This window comes from Sinocyclocheilus grahami, unplaced genomic scaffold (assembly GCF_001515645.1).
Source record: "Sinocyclocheilus grahami isolate Dianchi unplaced genomic scaffold, SAMN03320097.WGS_v1.1 scaffold1680.1, whole genome shotgun sequence".
NCBI lineage: Eukaryota > Metazoa > Chordata > Actinopteri > Cypriniformes > Cyprinidae > Sinocyclocheilus > Sinocyclocheilus grahami.
The window spans coordinates 25720-47514 of record NW_015506859.1 but is presented as its reverse complement, the minus strand read 5'-3'; the positions used below and the strand labels follow the sequence as shown (position 1 = coordinate 47514).

General features: G+C 36.4%; 1 protein-coding gene across 1 annotated transcript in view; it reads right to left on the bottom strand.

The window, feature by feature from the left end:
• Positions 1-21795, bottom strand: part of LOC107572006 (A disintegrin and metalloproteinase with thrombospondin motifs 6) — an 89970-nt gene that overhangs the window by 43960 nt on the left and 24215 nt on the right. The window contains exons 9-13 of the mRNA XM_016258412.1: positions 21103-21244; positions 13802-13909; positions 11306-11451; positions 6828-6891; positions 860-962 (exon numbers count right to left, since the gene is read on the bottom strand). Of these exons, the coding sequence (XP_016113898.1) occupies positions 860-962; positions 6828-6891; positions 11306-11451; positions 13802-13909; positions 21103-21244 (563 nt within the window). The remainder of the gene's footprint in view (positions 1-859; positions 963-6827; positions 6892-11305; positions 11452-13801; positions 13910-21102; positions 21245-21795) is intronic.

Below are 21795 nucleotides of genomic sequence, written 5' to 3'. Positions count from 1 at the left end.
TATATATATATATATATATATATATATATATATATATATACAGTATATATAGTAAAATATAAATACATAAATATTTAAATAATTATGCTAACATACTGTATATATGAAATTACACAATAAAATATATTATATTATATAAAGCAATATTGCACTTATGCTTGTGTGATATTACTCATGCATTTTATATATATAAAATATACATTTATTATTTAAAAAAAATATTTTATTAATGATTAGTTGCAATAAATTTGAGTGATATATATATATATATATACTTTATATAAGTGTGTGTTTATTATATTAATTATTCTTTAAAAAATTACTAAAAATTAGTTGCAATACATTTACACAAACCTGTATGAATTACTTTCTTCTGTGGAACACAAATGAAGATATTTTGAACTGTTTTTGTCCACACAATGAAAGTCAGTGGGGTCTAAAACAACAGACTGAAAAAAAAAACACTTTCCACAGAAGAAAGTTATAGAGGTTTGGAATGACATGACCGTAAATGATGTAAATGATGAGTGAATTGTCATTTTTGGGTAGACCATTGCATTACATTGACAGGCCTAATTGTTACACTTTAATTTGCAGATTTGACCTCTCTGAGAAACCTGTGTACATACACAGTCAAACACACACACACACACACACACACTAGCAATAGATGGTGTTCTAGCTGGAATCAGAAAAATTTTCAGCCCATCACAGAGACTTTCACAGTGTTGGTGTTAGCAGGGTACACAAAGCAAGCCAGTATGTACACGGTCACTAAAGCCCAGACTTTGGGGAAGGCTGTGGGAGAGAGCGGCTCCCTCTGTAGCCCATCGCTCTGGGTGTTGGGCTGGGAACCTACCTCCAGTGTACTGCTTCCAGTTGTAGTACTTCCCACGGAAAGGCATGTTGTCAAAATCGGCACACTGCTTCTCCCTAAAGTCACGTGATCCTGCTGGACAAGCCTGCGATCAAACAATCAAATAATTGGTGGCGAATGAACCATTGAAAAAGCATTCAGATGGTGCTCTCATTTTTACCAAATTATCTTATAGAGTATTTATAAGACTTTTATTTTATCCTACACTGAACAATATTAAATAGTGTCACACATTCCCTGCTGTCACTTTTTAATGAAAAGTCCCACAGCATGATGCTGCTACCAGTACCTCACCATACACTCTTAAAAATAAAGTTTCCAAAAGGGGGGTTTCACAGCGATGCCATAGAAGAAACATTTTGGGTTCCCAGAAGAACATGTGAGTGAACAGTTCTTAAAAAAATAACAATTTTTTAATACTCTAAGTGTAAATGTATAGATTTTTTTGGGGGGGAGGTGGCCAGTGTTATTTGGGCACTAGAGCCAGACATATTACATTTAATTTTGGCTAAAAAGTTCTGCTGGTCTCATTTCACCACATGATCTTTTTCTCCATTGGTTGATATAATACTCTCTGGCAAACTCCAGACATGGTTGCACAAGGTTCATTTTAAGTAATGGCTATTTTTGTACCACAATTGCACACAGGACGATGTTATGCAGAGCTCTTGTTATGGTTGACCTTTACTCCATTCTCAACTACTCAACTCCTTCGAATTTCTTCTCATCTTCTGTGTGACATCTCTTACACGTCTCGGTCTTCTCAGTTTTAATGGACAATATTTTCTTGCCAGTTTCAGAGTAGTTTGTGCTTTGTGATAACAGAAACCAACTGAATAAAAATGAAATAAAATTTAAATGATAAAAATGACAAATATTTATTTTATTAAATAAAATATGTAATAAAAATATACATTTATTAATTTTTTTTCAGGTTAAATCTGTAAAAACTTGTAAAAATATATATAAATATATATTTAGATTTTATTAAAGAAGTTAAAAAACCTTACTAGGGAATGGGTAATAAAAGAAAAAAAAAATGTAAACATATTTCTGACTGAATTGACTCATTTGTGTATACAAACGATCACTTTTCATGGTCTTTTTGCCTCTTGTAATTAAAAGAAAAATCCCTTCTCTGAAAAATTTATGTTAAAAATGAAGTGCATTGTGTAATGACCTCTCAATGTTATTTAAACATTATTGCCCTAAATCTAAATTAAACTTTAATATGCGACTCGACTTGGCCTCTTTCCATGTCAGCATTGTTATTAACCCAAGTTACCATGCAAACGGGCGGATCACGGAGTCAGCAGTGAGCGAAGGGGTGCAGATTAGCTCATTGTTTTGAGAAGTAGAACAAATGATAGCAGACCTTTGCTTGGTACTGAACAATGGCCACGGCTGGAACCAGAGCCACAGGGGGGCCGTATACTCAATGACTTAATAATTTCAAAGCCACAGCCATAATAAATCCAGACGTTGGAATGCCCCACATAAACACGCCAGAGAGTGGTCTTCAACCCTTGGTTGTTCACTTCAAAAGCCTCGTTTGGATTCCAGAAGGTCAAAGAACTAATTACATTATATTTGTGATGGGCTCGCTGATTTATAAGCACAGAACCAGCGCCGGGCTGCTGTCGAAAGCCCCCAGAATCTGTTCGGATGTCACCAATAGTCCATATCCACAACACATTTGTGTTGGACAACACACATTCATTTTCTGTGCATGGGGGTGCTGTTTGTTTTCCAGAGTTGTTATTTTTTAAGATTTGTGGTAGAAAGGCTGTCTAACAAGCTCAATTTTGACCTTAAAGACACCATAAAGTCCTGTGGTGATGTATTTCCTTTGAAACAGGAAGTCTGTGGGATTGATTAGAATATAGAAAGCTAACACACATAAGCACTAAAACAATAAAATAAAAACAAGAAGATAAAGGACACCTAGAAATAGATGGAGAGGGAAGATGTGATTTTTAAAATTTTTGCTCATCGTGATCCATTTTTTTAAAACAACAGTTTATGGGTTGTACAGCTAAGACTTTTACATTGTTACAAAATATTTCTATTTCAAATAAACTATGTTCTTTTGAAATTCCTATTCATCAAATAATTCTTAAAAAATGTATCATGGTTCCAAAAAAATATTAAGCAGGACAGCCGTTTTCAACATTGAGAATAATTAGGGCTGTCGATTTAACGTGATAATCTAATCAATTTGTTATGGAAAAAAACAATGCATTATCGATCAGTGTATGACATCAAAAAACCGCGAGGGCGATTCTAAAGCATGCAGAGTGTCTGCTCTCTATAGCTCTCACGATATTTTGATGTCATACAACAATCTGTCTGTGTAGCACTGATTCAACTCGAACACCTATCCACCTTTTTTTTCAATGCAGAAGTAAGCCGTTTTCTGTGAATGGGTGAGACTTCCGGTTCATTCGCTGCTGTAGGGAAATAACGAGAAGAATAACAACGTGCGGTAAACTGTAAAACTGTTTGTACTACAAACCTGTGTGTTCATAATTAAGATAATACATTAAAATAATATGGTAAGACACACCAGTCTGCAATATCAAGCAGCAAAACGAGCTGTATTGTACATCTAAAAAAACAGCTGGAAGATGATGAGACCGGATGCCAGACACATTCAATTTACAAATGTACTTATTTTTCCTCTTACAGGACAAACCCAGCTATTGGGTTGTTTTGACCAAGCGGTTGGGATGTTTTGAACCCAACCGCTGGGTCAGAACAACCCAATAACTGGGTTTGTCCCTTTTTAACCCAGCGCTGGGTTATATTTAACCCAGCATTTTTTAGAGTGTATGAGTTTTTGTCTCATATTTATATTATATGACAGAGTTAAGCAATATCACACGAGCACCGAGTGCAGCGTCACACGAGTAATGTTTGTGTCCCAAACAGCACGAGTGCAAATGTGATAATGATTTTATACAATAGTTCAATAAATCTGAACTTTATATTGTGTTTTATTTTAGGCACAATATTGTCTGTTTTTGCTCAGTTTTGCCAGCGCAAATATCTATTAAAGCCACAGCAGAACTGTTGTGCATCTCCAAGCAACACACAATTTCTGAATAAATCTGCATTTTGAATGAATTGTGTGAACCAATGATTCAATGGCGCATTCATAAAGAGAGCCATTTACTTAATTCCTGGCAGTTTGAACAAATCGAATGAATGAATGACTTACTCATTAAGACTTTTAATGCCATCTACTGGCAGTTTTAGAGTACCATTTCATAAAAAAAAATTATGTAATATATATTCATAAAAAAATCAGAAAATAAAAAATCCATATTAATAAATATTTAAATAACATTTTTATTGGAAAAAAAAGAAATTTCTAAAGCTACTTTTTGTGATTTCATGCTTTTCTCATGTAACCCAATAATGGCTGTAAATGATCGTTTGTTGGTAATTTCTCAGCCAAATTTGATGTGCGATTAATTAGATTGATTAGCCACCACATTGTGTAATTATTTAGATAAAAAATTTTAATCGACTGACAGCCCTAATATAATAAGAAATGTTTCTTAAGCACAAAATCAACATACTGTATTAGAAAGATTTCTGAAAGATCGTGTGACACTGAAGACTGGAGTAAATTACATTTTAAAAAGTGCTGTCAATCGATTAAAAATAACTAGTTAATCGCATATAGTTTTTTCTGAAATTAATCACGATTAATTGCACCATTAAAGTTTTAAAGTTGCAACATTAAAGTTTTTAAATGTACATTTATATTGCAATAATTTCACATTCAATATTCAAATTAATGTAGAAACAACATAAAGACAGTACATTTTTAATATTACATTTTTTCTTCTTCTAATATTTAACAATTGACTATAACCATTCAACATTATGGTATAATTGAGCTAGGAGTTGAGTAGTTGAGAATGGAGCTATCAATTTGAACATTTATTAGATTTTAACAAAAAACAACTTCTAATTTAAGTGAACTTAAAACAATCTTCACACAAACCCATTATAATAAATGTCATATTTAGCTACCTGTGCCCTTCAGCAAGTAGGAAATATACAGAAATTGAATAAAGTTATCAAACACTAAATTCTAAATTAAATACTAATGAATCCTTAAAGCTACAAAAGTTATTGATTTCCTCTCTTTTCTATTGTTCTTTGATTAACAGACATCACAGCAGTGTTTTTGCTCAGTTTTGCCAGCGCAAATATCTATTAAAGCCACAGCAGAACTGTTGTGCATCTCCAAGCAACACACAATTTCTGAATAAATCTGCATTTTGAATGAATTGTGTGAACCAATGATTCAATGGCGCATTCATAAAGAGAGCCATTTACTTAATTCCTGGCAGTTTGAACAAATCGAATGAATGAATGACTTACTCATTAAGACTTTTAATGCCATCTACTGGCAGTTTTAGAGTACCATTTCATAAAAAAAAATTATGTAATATATATTCATAAAAAAATCAGAAAATAAAAAATCCATATTAATAAATATTTAAATAACATTTTTATTGGAAAAAAAAGAAATTTCTAAAGCTACTTTTTGTGATTTCATGCTTTTCTCATGTAACCCAATAATGGCTGTAAATGATCGTTTGTTGGTAATTTCTCAGCCAAATTTGATGTGCGATTAATTAGATTGATTAGCCACCACATTGTGTAATTATTTAGATAAAAAATTTTAATCGACTGACAGCCCTAATATAATAAGAAATGTTTCTTAAGCACAAAATCAACATACTGTATTAGAAAGATTTCTGAAAGATCGTGTGACACTGAAGACTGGAGTAAATTACATTTTAAAAAGTGCTGTCAATCGATTAAAAATAACTAGTTAATCGCATATAGTTTTTTCTGAAATTAATCACGATTAATTGCACCATTAAAGTTTTAAAGTTGCAACATTAAAGTTTTTAAATGTACATTTATATTGCAATAATTTCACATTCAATATTCAAATTAATGTAGAAACAACATAAAGACAGTACATTTTTAATATTACATTTTTTCTTCTTCTAATATTTAACAATTGACTATAACCATTCAACATTATGGTATAATTGAGCTAGGAGTTGAGTAGTTGAGAATGGAGCTATCAATTTGAACATTTATTAGATTTTAACAAAAAACAACTTCTAATTTAAGTGAACTTAAAACAATCTTCACACAAACCCATTATAATAAATGTCATATTTAGCTACCTGTGCCCTTCAGCAAGTAGGAAATATACAGAAATTGAATAAAGTTATCAAACACTAAATTCTAAATTAAATACTAATGAATCCTTAAAGCTACAAAAGTTATTGATTTCCTCTCTTTTCTATTGTTCTTTGATTAACAGACATCACAGCAGCTGGTTATTAGGTTATTTTGGCTGCTTTAAGAGCTGCTGCTGCTGCACATGACACGGATCTGACACGCATCGTATTTTCTCACAACTCTTTACCTTTTCTGACCCTCTTCAGGTCTTAAAGTCTCCACTAATAAGCTGACGAGTTGAATCGGGTGTGTTAGATGAGGGAGACTTAGATGAGGGCTGCTCCAGACAAGGACAGTTTTGAAAACCACTGCATTTCAGAAACATATTCTTAAATCTGACTTGCAAATACATGCATGCCGTTTTATGGCAGTTTTAATCGCCTTTTTTGTAACTTCATGACTTACCTGACGACACAACTATAGCATTGCATGCTCGTAGTTTCTTTTGCATTTTAAAATGAAATGATATAGCCTACAGCATGCGCCGCCGCATATATATATATATATATATATATATATATATATATATATAGTATAAAAAAACAGATGTTTTAAATTGTAATAATAGAAACAATACTGGTTGTTTCTAATTGTCACAGAAGCTGTTAAAGTAAAAAACAAATCAAAATGATTCTGCTGACAGACAAAGAAAAACTGAGTTGTAACTCACGTCAGTGTTACACGATCTATAGCGTTTCCTCTCTCCGAGACAGTACTTCCCTCCGCCTGTCGGTCTAAAAGAGAAAGAATAAAAAAAGACTCATGAGGTATCATCATGAGAGACGGGGAATCTAAGTATAAAACGCATCCACACACCATTCCAGTCAACACCGGACAGCATCTGTGCTGCATTTGCTTTAGCAGAGGAGGGCAAATGGTCCAGTAACCTCAATCTCAACATGCCCATCACTCACACACAAACACATACTTCCAGGTCTTCTGCAGAAGTTTAGTGTCCAAAAAATCAGATCAGGTCATCGGATCACACAAACATAGCCATCTTTTTAGATCTGTGTTGACTTTGCTCTTCTGTGCTGATCTCAGATCAGTTTAAAGGTAATGTGTATAATTTTTTTCAACATTAAAATACTTCTTTATGTGACAGTTCTCACAATTCTGACATTTTACTCGCAGTTCTAAATTTATATCTCACAATTCAGTCTTTTTTTCTAGCAGTTCTGAGAAAAAAGTCGGAATGTGAGATATAAACTCAAAATTGCGATATATTAAGTCGCAATTGCAAATAATACAAAATTATCACTTTTCATGGTCTTTTTACCTCTTGTAATTACCAAAAAAAATCCCCTCTAAAAAAAATTATGTAAAAAATGATGTGCACTGTGTAATTAAACATTATTGCCCTAAAGCCAATTAAACTTTAATTTGCGACTCAACTTGGCCTCTTTCCATCGCAGCATTGTTATTAACCCAAGTTACCATATTAATATCTCTAAATTTATATCTCCCAATTCAGTCTTTTTTTCTAACAGTTCTGAGAAAAAAGTTGGAATGGCGAGATATAAAATCAAAATTGCAATATATTAACTCGCAATTGCAAATTTGACGTTTTCGGGAAACCTGTTTGTAAACAATCATTCAATAATTGGTTCCCAAATCCCACCCACTACACAAAGCGACACTAGTTGGCCCAATAATAGCATAATTTAATTGGACTATTAATTCTAATATGCCAATTATAATGAAATGACATAGAATTTTCCAACTCCCTCTAGGTTATTCAATTCACATGAAATTATGGCATGCATCATCTAGACACCCATTTCACAAAATTTTACCAAAATAATTTTGATTCGTTAAATTATTTGGGTCATGTGAGCAAATCAAGCGTAGCGTTAGTTCTGGCAGGTCACGTGAGTCAAGTTTGCATCGGCTGACTCTCAGCTGATCCACGTCTACCTATAGGAATACAACGCCCATCACGGCATTCCTATATAAGGTCTTTTCAGTATTATTCAGCATATTTATCACTTGCTCGGGAGCAAATTACCCTCCTCCATCCCCAGCTCCTCCTTTCGTCACAGTCAGGACTTGGCTTTCTGATATTCCTCATTTCCTGAATCAGACTCCTTTTATCTTGAATAATGTTGTTACACTAAAATATAATTAAAAACATTAATGATATCTGCATTTGGTTCTGTTCTGTTCACCCTAAGGGGTTACTGCTGCTCTCCCGGCTCATTCATGACAGGCTCATTAATGGCCAGGGAGTTTTTACCCAGAACAGAAACATACCGCCAAATCCAAACTGTATGCTAAGTGAATCATTTTGACGATAGTAGTCCTGACAGAAATACATCTTTGTGTTGGGACCCATTATTGCGAATTCACCTTGATTGTAGTACAATGTCTGTAGTGCCCCCTTTCGACTGAAGTTGTAGTGTCAGTTTTACCTAGCCACAAAACTCAAAACATATGTTGTTCTTATCAACTTTAAAAATGACAACCATTAGCTCTGCCAAGTTGGCCATTTTGGATTTAATGTGGATTTTGATATCTCGTACAGTGTTGCCATGATAAGAGTATAAATTAATGGCAACAAATGGAAACTGGAAGAGTCTCATATCTTCTAAGTGCACTGTCTGATGTAGATACAATTGGGGTTGTACGTTTGTTCATGCCAGCTGATCACATGAATGAGGCAATTGTGGTTCAGGGTCATAGCGCCACCAGCTGGTAGGAGGAAGTGTGGCACTCAAAACAGACTTTGAAGTAGTCCTACTATATTTACCCACTTAAATGCATGTTGCCACAGTTTTTCTAGAGCCTGTCATCTACACTTGCAGCTATATTTATATATGCAATTCCACTCTATGCCAGTAGGAGCACAAAAAAGCATCTCTGCTACGTAGAATCTACTAAAGGGATCATTTCAGCCAAAATCACTGATATATCCAGTTAAAACTAATGTGTAATTCATTTCAGCCTTACATTGAGTTCCATTGTTCGAGAGCAAGATGCCCCTCAGGCCAGTGATTTCCAATTCTATAAACAATAATCCCCATAATTAATAACCGGGCCCCTAATAAGCCCCTTGAGTATCTACGTGTTCTATCAAGGTTGACTTCAGGTCCATAAATGGACATTCAGAAAACTCCTCAAGCCACAAGCAAACATGAAAAGCAGTTTCCATTTGTGTTTGTTTGACAGAGAGCTCAAGACATTTGTTCTATCTCCAGTGTCTGTTCAGGTTGTTATGACCAGCAGGGCAGTATGCACTCTTTCTCATTGTCTTATAAATACTTGATGCATGTATCCAGGTCTCTCTCAGTGAACGGCTGAGCTGTTTGGCCATTTCTCCGTAGGTTATTTTGACCCAGGAGAGCAGTTTAATGAGGTTTGCCAAGGCTTAGGTGACTCTGGTCGTCCTCCTCCGCGTCCCCCCGTGCCGTCTGGCACCGAGAGCGGCTGGTTGCGCTGTTTTCTCAGGGACCGCTCTTAATGAATGCTTTCCAGGGCAGCTTGGCTTGAAGTGCTTGGGTTTCCTTTCTCTCGGGTAGCCAGGTTTTAAGGGTCGATCATCTTACACAGGTGTTACATATTACACCGGCCACACTCCCTCCACTGTCTGCAGCGAGAGTGCGAGGATAGACGTTTCCGCAACCACCGAGAATGAAACCTAAACTCCATCTACATCCAAACCTATTTTGAGCTTCTGCAGCTACCTATGAAATCTTTGGAGAAACTAGCAAGAAAAAAGTTTTTTAATAAAGTGCATGTGATTGCTGCGCCTTTTCAGCAGTAAAAATACAGTCAAAAGTTTGGAATTAGTTTTTGAAAGAAGTCTCTCATGCTCACCAAGGCTGCATTTATTTGTTCAAAAATACAGTAAAAACTGAAATTGTATTACTAATTGAAATAATTGTTTTCTATTTTAATATAGAATTTAAAATAGAATTTATTCCTGTAATAGCAAAGCTGAATTTTCAGCAGCCATCACTTCTTCAGAAATCATTAAAGCATGCTGATTTGGTGCTTAATTTGATCAATTATTGTTGATGCTCAATTATTATTAATGGTTCTTATACATTTCATTTTGAAATATATTCAAACAGAAATCAGTTCTTTTAAATTGAAATAATATTTTACATTATTGCTGTTTTTCTGTAATTGTGATCAAATATAAAGCTTTGCTGAGCATAAGACACTTCTTTCAGAAACAGTAAAAATCATAATTATTTCAAGCTTTGACAGGTAGTGTACCTGAATCTGCAACAGTTGGGTCGATGCATACTAATCTGCATGTGAACCATAATGATGCAGAAGTTTTGTGGGTTAAAAACGTTCATTGTCTATTGTTAATATTGTAGTGATGAAGAAAGCAGCTCACGCAGAATTCACTTTCAAAGCAAGCAGGTTTCTGTTGGCCAGCGCAGCGAATTCACATGACTAACTTGAAGCCATTGCTAAATTGGAAAAAATTTATTTGAGAAATATTTCTGAACACCAGTAAATGTAACCGCACCTTAAAGGGTTAGTTCACCCAAAAATGAAACATTCTGTCATTAATTACTCACCCTCGTGTTGTTCTAAACCCGTAAGACCTTCGTTCATCTTCAGAACACAATTTAAGATATTTTTGATGGAATCTGAGGGCTCTCTGACCCTCCCATAGACAACAAGGTAACTACCACATTCAAGGTCCAGAAAAGTACCAAGATGATCGACAAAGTAGTCCGTGTGACATCAGTGGTTCAACTGTAAAGTTACGAAGCTACGAGAAAGAAAACAAAATTAACGAATTTATTCCACATTTTCATCTCTACTGCGTCACTTTGGACGCGTGTTCACGACAGTATCATGCGTGTGGCGGCTCCACATGCTTATTTAATTATATTTCATCAAAAATCATCAAAATATTTCATCAAAAATCTTAATTTGTGTTCCGAAGATGAACGAAGGTCTTACGGGTTTGGAACAACACAAGGGTGAGTAATTAATGACAGAATTTTTGGGTGAACTAACCCTTTAATAGTATGTCCCAGCCAATGTTGTATAACCAATCCAGTTTTGATTTGTCCACATATTTATGCAGAAATGTGAAAGAGAAATGAGACTAGTGTGAGCTGTAGTGAGATGGACTAAATAGGGACCTGATCAGTTTTGTTCTGGCTTACTTTGCCTACTTACGCTGGGCTGTCACAGTGTCGCATGGATGAGGAGACGCCGCCGCCGCAGGTACGACTGCACTCGCCCCAGGTGGTCCAAGGTCCCCAGCTTCCGTCCACGCTCTGCGGCCACATCCCGAACGCCACACATTCACCCTGATAACACCACTAATACACAGATATAGAGAAATTATATTTAAAGAAAAAGTTCTTAGAAATTCATAAAGTATGTTGCAATGCACTATATCTTTTTATAAATGATAAATAATAATCTTTTTCTAAACAAAATGCATTAGAATATCCGCAGCTCTATTGTTACTGTGGTTACAACTACTTATGAGATCATGTAATGCGTTATGAGGTGCATTACAAGACATAGTTAATGCATTATATACACAGGTTTCAAGTAAAGTGTAACTGAACCTTCCCTTGCTCATTATTAGATGATTTCTGAACCTTATTGTAATCATTATGTCCTCTAAAGTAAAGCGCAGCTCTCATTTGAGAGACGTCTCCAGGCTAAACAGACTCAAGGCTTTGTAATGCTAAAGGACCACATGGAATCTTCTCAAATCTCATAATCCATCCAGCTCCGGGGACACGAGGACAGGGATTGGAGACGCTGGAAACGGTCATCACTGTGCAACTGTGTCAGTAGTTTAAGTTCTGTCTCTTTCTTACTCTCTCTTTCTCTCTCTCTGTCTGGAGGGATCTGGATGGTTTGATCTTGTTCTCAGACTCTGTTTCTTTCTCTCATCCACAGACAGAGAACTTGGCAAGGGAAAGGCTGTGTCCTCAGCTACCAGTGTCTGAAATCAGGGTAGTGTGCTAAGACACTGGCAGGCAGGTCCAAAATAAACTCTTAAAGAATGTCTTATCTAACAGACGCTCTGTTGTAAAGCCTAGTAAGTGGCCTGTGTCAGCATCATTTTAAGGTAGTGTATCATATGCATGTTTTGAAGGCTGTTTAAAAAGTAGGCAGCATAATTATGTTGCTGCCTAACATACTGTACTTTTTTTTTTTTTTTAACTCCCAAGGCAGCATTGCAGAGACCATACTGAATAATTATACAGTATATTATAATATAAAATAATTATATATTATAAAGTTTATAAATTATAAAGAGATGTGTGATTGCTTTAGAAAAAATGTTTACTCTTTGTGAAAATTATTGCTGAATAATTTGTTGATATTTTACAGTGGTCGATGGATATAGATTTTTCAGTCGACGATGCCATTGCAGATATATAATAGATACTATACATCAAATAAAATAAAGTATTCTTTTTATTCATATTTAATATTTGGCTAATTTTTATTTAATTTTACAATGTATTTTAAAAAGTTTAAAATTCATTTTAAAAAGTAATATAGAAATGGTTATCATTTGACAAGACTTTCAACAGATTATGAACTTTTAAATTATACCAAATAAAATATAAAATTTTTTGCTATTTAAATTTTCATTCATCTTAATTAAATTTTACTTTTTATTTTATGAAAGTATTTAAAATTCATTCAAAATTCTGAATACATAAATTGTTGAATATCATTTCATAAGTCTGTCAGCAGATTATGGAACTGATATAAGAAGCGACAAATATTTTTATTCATTTGCTCAGTGGAAATGATTGTTGGCTAATACAGAATCAACAAAAATTGGTTGGTTTATCGGCTAGTATATCACTAAAATTATACTGTATATCACTATTACTATGACTATTAACATAAAACACTGATAAATCAGTGCATTTATTAAGAAGGAAAAAAGAGTCGATTTTTATTTCATGTTGTCAGTTCACATTTAAACAGTTGAAGAAAGTTTTCAGTGACAGATTAAGAATGAACTCTGCTCTGAAATGTGCGGCTTTCTGGCATTGTGCTTCCTGGAGTGTTCGACAGTCATTCTTTACGACGTGACAAATTCATTATCAGTGCCGTTGGTGGAAATCACATTCAGTAGCATGTGTGGTCACCCCGTTTCTTTCCATTTCTCGTCTTTCTGGAGCTGGCAGGGCCTCCACTCCATTACACGCTGGATGAGAAATGGCTGACATTCGTATTCCTTTGATGCGGACCCAGCCAGGGCAGACATAAGTACGCCACCCGCTAAAAAAAAACAGCAGCTCAACCTGGGGCTCGCTGCTTGTCCAAGACAACGCTCAAGAGCTTGGCAGTAAATAGATTCAGTGAGCGAATGGTAACAAAGGCTGACAGCTCGTGGTCCTCATCCATTCTTCCTCTTGAGCCATCCTACGAATGAGGACAATGGCCACTCTAATCTTTGTTAAAACTGTCTCTCTAACCTGGACAGGCAGAAATGTGAACTGATGACCCAAACGCCGTGTGCATGAGTGAACACTGGGAATAGGCTTTCTTATTCCCATATCTGGTGCGAGGAGAGCAGGGCCAAACGCCACACCCGGAGCCATTCTCTTCTCTAATCTGCCAGGAGTCCGTTTCCCACTACCTGCCATTTCATTGCATTAAGCTTTCTGTAATGGCACAAGGACTTACCCCCTTTTCAATGGTGCTGGTCTGGCACAGGGTTCCTTCTGCAGCGGGGATACTGTTGGTGACACAGCGGTTACTTTTGCTAAGGCACCAGAGCTCTCTACACACTTCCTAGGAAAGAAGGCAAAAGCAAGTTGGTCAGAAATATCAGTTCTCAAGAGAGACCAGAAAAAATGGACACAAGACCAGCATAGTGTGGCGCCAGGACACACGAACTGGGGGGCATTCACAATTCATGAGGGGGCTCATCCGTCGGGAAGGGGTTTAATCTATACGTATCATCTTATTATTTTCATGGCGACGCATCATGCAGACACAATAGCACTGTATGACAGATGTATCACTTTTATTAAGCTTTTCCTTTTTTATTCAAAATAGCTAACTTGTTAACAATATCGTGAACTATATGATATAGCATATTCTGACTGTTAGATGTGTAAATAAATTTTTTGTCTTTTAAACAACCTTACGATGACCATGTTAGCTGATTTATAATGCACGCTGGACGCTGCTGTGTGGATCTGTCGGATTAACAATGTAAATTCATCCATTTCTCCCGAAATACATGAAAGTGGCCAGTGAACTGGGAGAAGAACTGAGTAAACTTTACAGTTACCTACACAATGTGTATTTGATTTGAATAAAACTAGGGTTGCAAAAAGGTGGAAAATTTCAGGTAATTTCGGAAACATTCCAGAAATTTTGGAAACTAGCGATTTTAGGAACGTTTCAGGAAATTTACCGTAAATTTTCCACCCCTTTCGGCTTGACCAGCAAGACTCCGGCACTGATGGCTTTAAGCTGGGAGTGCAGGCTAGCACTAAAAAAAAATGGGCCGAATTCACTAAGACCAAAGTAATTGCTGCTATCGAATAGCTTTAAAAATGTAAAACTTATGGAGCACTAATGGGCTGGAATAATAATTTCAATATGGAATAGGCATATAAAAACATTCTTTAGATTTGTTGCTATCTGTGTTAATTTTACACAGTTTTCCATTTGAGTCATAGTTTTGGTCTTCTGATGGAAATATCCTTTAAATGTAGTCAATGTTTCTTTCTATCTATGTAACCCTTATGTTCAGTTTTATCATGTTTTCATTGTGTTTTGGTTCTGTCTTCCTTGTTTTGTCATTTGACCTAGTTTCTCTGTCTAATTACTCATTCCGTTCACCTGTCGATTAATTATCTCAGCTCCAGTGTATTTAAGTCCTTCAGTTCCTTTAGTCCTTTGTCTGGTGTTGTTGTGTTTTACTCGCTGTTTCATTTGTTTTACTTGTACTAAATATAGGCTCAGAGATGCACTAGTCAAAGAAACAGAGCCTGAACTTCACAGGAGAAGTGCCCCCATGAAAAAGACTTACGATAGGGAGCACCGCCGCTGACCCCAGGTCAGTAAGTAAGACTCAGCAGCCCAGCCCATCCAGATTAAATAAAGCGACAAACTGCCACTCTCAGGTTGCAAAAGCTCCAGCTCTGCGGCTGGTTTTAATAAGGTTTCCTGCTGGCCCATTCAAGATGGCCATGCTGAGAAGGTCAGAGGGGTCGGCTTGACCAGCAAGACTCCGGCACTGATGGCTTTAAGCTGGGAGTGCAGGCTAGCACTAAAAAAAAATGGGCCGAATTCACTAAGACCAAAGTAATTGCTGCTATCGAATAGCTTTAAAAATGTAAAACTTATGGAGCACTAATGGGCTGGAATAATAATTTCAATATGGAATAGGCATATAAAAACATTCTTTAGATTTGTTGCTATCTGTGTTAATTTTACACAGTTTTCCATTTGAGTCATAGTTTTGGTCTTCTGATGGAAATATCCTTTAAATGTAGTCAATGTTTCTTTCTATCTATGTAACCCTTATGTTCAGTTTTATCATGTTTTCATTGTGTTTTGGTTCTGTCTTCCTTGTTTTGTCATTTGACCTAGTTTCTCTGTCTAATTACTCATTCCGTTCACCTGTCGATTAATTATCTCAGCTCCAGTGTATTTAAGTCCTTCAGTTCCTTTAGTCCTTTGTCTGGTGTTGTTGTGTTTTACTCGCTGTTTCATTTGTTTTACTTGTACTAAATATAGGCTCAGAGATGCACTAGTCAAAGAAACATGCCAGTGAAAAACAAGAAAGAGTTGATTTGTGAGGAGAGCAATAACATTATTTTTAAAAACCAAATTAAAACTCAACACGGAAAAAAACAAAAAAACAATATAGTTCAAAACGGTCTCTAAAGTATAACGAATAAATAATGTAAAGTAAAATTTAAAAGTCAAAGCCTTCTTGCACTGGATGTGCTGGTTTTGGCCTCATTGCCGGCTGCAGTCATGTTTATATCTCATATATAAAACACCAGTGATTCACAACCACTTGCTAAGGAACTCACATTCACGTAAAGTAGCCTTGTTGACAAGTTTGGGTGAGTAAGGGCAAAACGCAGAAGATATAGTACTGTCAGTGCGCTGTAGTGCGCGCGATAATTTATTTTGTAGCAGAAACAAACTGCTGCAGAAAAAGCTAGGTGCCATGCAGAATGTAATGTGTAATTAACTAGCCTAGTTCCAAAAAAAAATAAAAAAACTTCACCTGCATGTATTGAACCGTGGACAGTTCAATATTATTTTGAGAATTGTGGCATCCCAGATAGATAGATAGATAGACAGAGACAGACAAAGTGCAAAGTGACTCAGGTAAGCCAATAGAGAAGAAATACTTAAAGGTCCCCTGAAATGCTTAGAAACACGCAGTGTTACTCTGTGTTGACGTCATTTGAAATCTGAAACAGGAAGACAGGGCAGGATATAGCCAATAGCGGTCGTTTATATCACAGCTTGGGCTAGAGCCGTTCAGAGCCATTGAGCTCCGTAAAACCGTACACGGTATGCCAGCCACAATCTCATCCATATTGCTATAAAATATAGCATTCTGTGTAGAATTCAAATAGCTCCGATACATTTTGTGGTCTGCGCTGACTCGCGCATGTGATCCACTCCGTGCTATTGTGTCTCTGGACCGGAGCAGCGTGTGTGTGCAGTGCGGTGGTTAGCGTGACAGCGTGAAACCAGACTTCTTTTTTTCCTCAATGGAAAACATATTTACACTGTTTGAATCGTTCCCTGTCCCCTATATAGTACACTACGTGCCCTTCATTGTACAGAAAATCCTAATTCTGTGGACAAGTGACCGATTTCAGCCGCGGCTTCAGCGTCTATTTTATAGTGTAGGGGCGGGCGCTTCGGATTCTAGAGAGCATTTGATTGGACAGAAAGTTTAATGAGAAGCTGAAGTACGATGTGACGAAAAAAAAATCATTGCGTCTTTTGGCAGAAGTGACGAACTGTAAGCTCTGAATGCTTATATTTTCTAAATGCGAATTCTGTCAGTGTTTTGGAGCACACTGCCTTATAGATAACCTTAAGACTAACATATTGATACTAACACCCAAAAAACTTTAATTTTGATTTCATGGGGACTTTAAGTACTGTTAAAATCAGTTGTTTGGAACTGGAGAGTTGTAACTTGTAATGGAGTAATTTTCACTAAGTTTTCTGTACTTTTACTAAAGTATGATTTTTCAGGTACTCTTTACACCTCTGAAACAATCTGATGTGCCAAGCCATCAGAACCGAACTGAACCAAACCAAACTGAAAACCGTCATTAAAAAAATAAATAAAACGAGGTATGTATTGAACCATGAGCTAACTGTTTTGTTAGTAAATAATAGATAAATATTGTTCAGTTTTGCACTTTTTGTCAAATAAATTCTTATTTTCGTTGATTAAAATTAGATTCCATGCCAGCAAAACTGTAATAAAAGAGTGATATTAATATGACATTTGAGTCATTTTGTGCAAAATGTAATGTTGTATGTATTTCATTAATCTCATATGTATATATGTTTGAATGAGTTAATTAATGACCCAAGTGAGTCTTGAGACATCATATGCAAAACATAGAAAAACTCAGCACAGAAGTTGTCAAGTTCACTCGTACAGATAACCACACAAAGAACAATACCTAATTATAAGAAAGTCCAGCTTCAAAATGACCTAGACACATTGAAATCATTGAGACCACTTTACCATACTAGGTGCTCTCCACTGCCACTAAATACTTTCTTTTTATGATGTCCTCGTGTTCCATGGTGATAATCTCCCCATATACACTGCTAAGTAATTGGTGTTTTAATAAACAGCAGGATAAAGTCTAATGCCTCCATATCCTCCCTATAGTGACTAGATCTAAAGACCACTGATCTGAAGCAAAATAGATTTAGAAATAGATTTCCACTGCCTTTGTCCTAAAGACCCCCAAGCTTTTTTTTTTTCTTGAAGAATGGGGTAAATTCCACCCCACGCCGTTCAGGATGTGTATGACAGCATTCCAGGAAGAATCGAAGGCAAAACGCGGCTGTGCTCCTTATTAGGTCTTTGATATTAATATATTTTTAGGTTTCAAATTTTTCGTCCACCCCCTGGGTGTGCGTTTATCTCTCCATAACAGTTTTTCCAAACCAAATTCAAGCCTCTTGTCCAATGGTGTGGTTATAATTCTCCAAAGGCATGTATTAAACAGATGGTTGGCAGAAAAAAATAAGATTGTCAGAATCCACTAACACTACACGCTGTATTAAAATTGAGCCAACGGAATGCAAGACTTTTTTTCTTTACATGACCACTTTGATATTAATATATTTTTAGGTTTCAAATTTTTCGTCCGCCCCCTGGGTGTGCGTTTATCTCTCCATAACAGTTTTTCCAAACCAAATTCAAGCCTCTTGTCCAATGGTGTGGTTATAATTCTCCAAAGGCATGTATTAAACAGATGGTTGGCAGAAAAAAATAAGATTGTCAGAATCCACTAACACTACACGCTGTATTAAAATTGAGCCAACGGAATGCAAGACTTTTTTTCTTAACATGACCATCTTCCATGCTGATCTATACCACAGTTATGAGCTTAAGATAGAAATTACAGGGTTCTCTTTTTGGCATGCGTTCATCCACTGTCGGATATATCTCTCAATGAAACAAAAGAACTCTGTAATCTCGGGTAATTTAATTATTTTCTGGTGCAGAAAGCAAAGCCGCATATTTGTACTAAGCAGAGCACCATCTCTTATTGATCATTAATTTTCCTGGCTTCATTCAAGCCTTTTTTCCCCCTCCCTGTGTCAGTTTATTTGCTTAAGTTTGTTGTTCTTTGGGTAAAATCATTATAATTTCCAAAAGTCTGAGGATTCGGCAGGAAAAGGAACAAACCTCAAGTATGGGCTTTCTCTGAAAGATATGTGGCCCAAACGGCGCTCGTTTCAGGTGCTGATAAAACAAAGATCTTTAATTTCGACAACATTTAATGCATCATGTGACCTACTACAAGGGAGTATCGACTTGGCAGCCTCACTTCTAGCCCTCAAAGGAAGTGAAAATAATCTCAGCTGATTACTGATATTTATAACCTGTGTTTCTCAAAGCGTCCAAAAGTTCTCCACAATCAGGGCAAATGTTACAAAAACTTAAACTCAATATATTCTTTACAAGTCCAAATCAGACACCACAGCAATCACTCACAGCACTTTTTTCCCCTCACTGCTCTACATCGGAGCTGTACAAGCTCTTCTTGTAATGTTGCCTGTTGAACAAATCATGTCCTTTGGATAGTCTCCTCTGGGTCAGTGGTAAAAATAACCACTTGACCTCCGGCATCATGTCTCCTCAGAGCTCTTTAAGTAGCAGTCTTGCTCTCTATGTCCAAACAGCCTTCTGAATCAAAATCAGCTTTTGGATTTTAGTACATATACAGCAGGTTTGGACGCCACCGGTAAAGCATCAAGAATGTAGCAAATATCTGATCACACCTGATGTGTTTGTTATATTACTCTGTGTCCTGGCATGAACTTTCTGGCCAAGGATGCTTGGTTAGGAAAAAAAAATCGTATTTACATTAAAGATTTAGTGCTTTTCACTTCATTGCTTTGGTTGCAGTTCAGTAATATTCCAGTAACGTCTTTAAAACATTCTTGAAACAATGCCTAAATAAACTGTAACCAAAAAATAAAAAACATTACATACCTGGTAGGTTTTCTTTAAGTAGACTCAAAACAGCAATATAATGTAATGTGTTTTTACGACGAAAACAATACCACAGCAAAGCCAGCTATTAAATTAATGTAATCTGTACATTTGAATGAAGTGTTTCAAAGATGTAAAAGTGCAACCAGTCCAAAAACTGCTTACAAACAGACTTCGCCCATTGTTGGCATGGATTTGGCATAGGGCTATTAGCCACAACTGCCAAACATTTAATGTAAGTAATGCAAATAATGCTGTAACCAGCATTGTAATCTTAACAGCTTTGTTGCTAGATTTAGTGACTTTTTAAAAAAAAATTGCCTACCGACATATATAGTCGCCAGATTTGTCACTAGGCAAGTTTTATGAAAAAAGTACAGGTATATACCATTATACACCAATAATAAACAATACACCGATATACCAGCACCTACTGTCAAGATTTACTAAAGATGTGCCGTGAAAAATTGTGCCGTGAAGAAAAGGCATGGACACAGTCATTTTTGTGGCTGACCTCATTGCATATGCATTTGTAGGAGTGTCTCATTCAGATGCAAAATTTATGGGAGGAGAATATTTAAATGAATCACGCAACATAATTTACTTATGTTTGCGGTAGACAATTTAATGGTATTTGCACCATTATGTGGGAGGCTGTGGAAGGCCTTGTTTAGTAAACCTGGCCCTAGATTTGGTTTGTCCTAGTTTCCGATCGACTCGTCAGTATATCGCCATCTAGCGACATTTAGCGAGCAGACTAGCAACTGTCCATTGAAAGTAGTTGGCAACAGTGGTTGTAACAACATTTCCGCAATATTTAAAAATCCAAAATCTATAGTATCATCTATTACGTTATCAACTTTCAAATAACTTTTAAGCATCTACAGAACAGTTGTGCTTGTTGTGATGATAGTTCATTTTAGGTTCTTGAGGTGTGTGAGGTTGTTGTATGAGTCCGACAAAACAACATTGGCTCAATCAATGGCATGATTTCAGCAAACCTGTCTGAAAACAGGTATTATTTTTGCAATGCCATTTGGTGACATTAGTAGCAAAGATATCACACAATTAACTTTTAAATCTTGTATTTTTTTATATATTTTTTTTAAATGATCATGGTTGAAGCAGAACTATCCTGTTTTTTTACACAAAAATGCCAAAAATTCTTGGTGTCTGAGCCAACAAATGTCACTATGTGAGATTGACATTCCCAGAGCATGATAGTGTGTTGCTGCCGCCTTACCCCATATTTGCACTGACGGGAGGAGGCGCCGTACTGGAAACGACACTGCTCATCTGCATCGTACACCTGCCCTGGAGCCACAGTGGGGTACAGGAAGTCTCGTTTCAGAGGCTCATTGTCCAGACACGTTCCCCGACCTGAGCTGTCAAAAAAACAAACCTTCAATGGGATTGGCTCTTCTACAGAGGTTTCATTTGTGTCCAACAAGAGAAAAAAGTCTTGTGACAAACTCTCACATGAAAGGAAAAGAGAAGGTGTCTTGTTAATGGAAATTAGCAAGCAAGAAATCTGCAAAATACAGAATGCAAAATGAGGGAAGCGTGACTGACAAACAGTGGCCATAAAACGCTGAGATTTGGACTTATATGGTACTGCGGTGCTCCTATGGAATCCTTTGAAGAGCTAATAAAATGACGAAAGAGGCTGAACGAGCAAAAAAAGATCAGAAGGTACCGGAGGTCACGCGTCCAGTCAAACTTGTGTTTAGTCTGTTTAGTCAGCTAGAAATATGAACGTTCCCCAGAAACCTTCAAAAAGAGGGCCACTGCTCTGTCTGCAGCGAACAACGTGAAAAAATAGAGCCAAAGCAGAGGCCAGGGAGTGCATGTTTTGTTGGACTATGTTTATTCTGGGTTCAGAAGTGGATCTTGTTTTATTCTCGGCGTCCCCGTTACGGATGCTACCCGGCCCCCC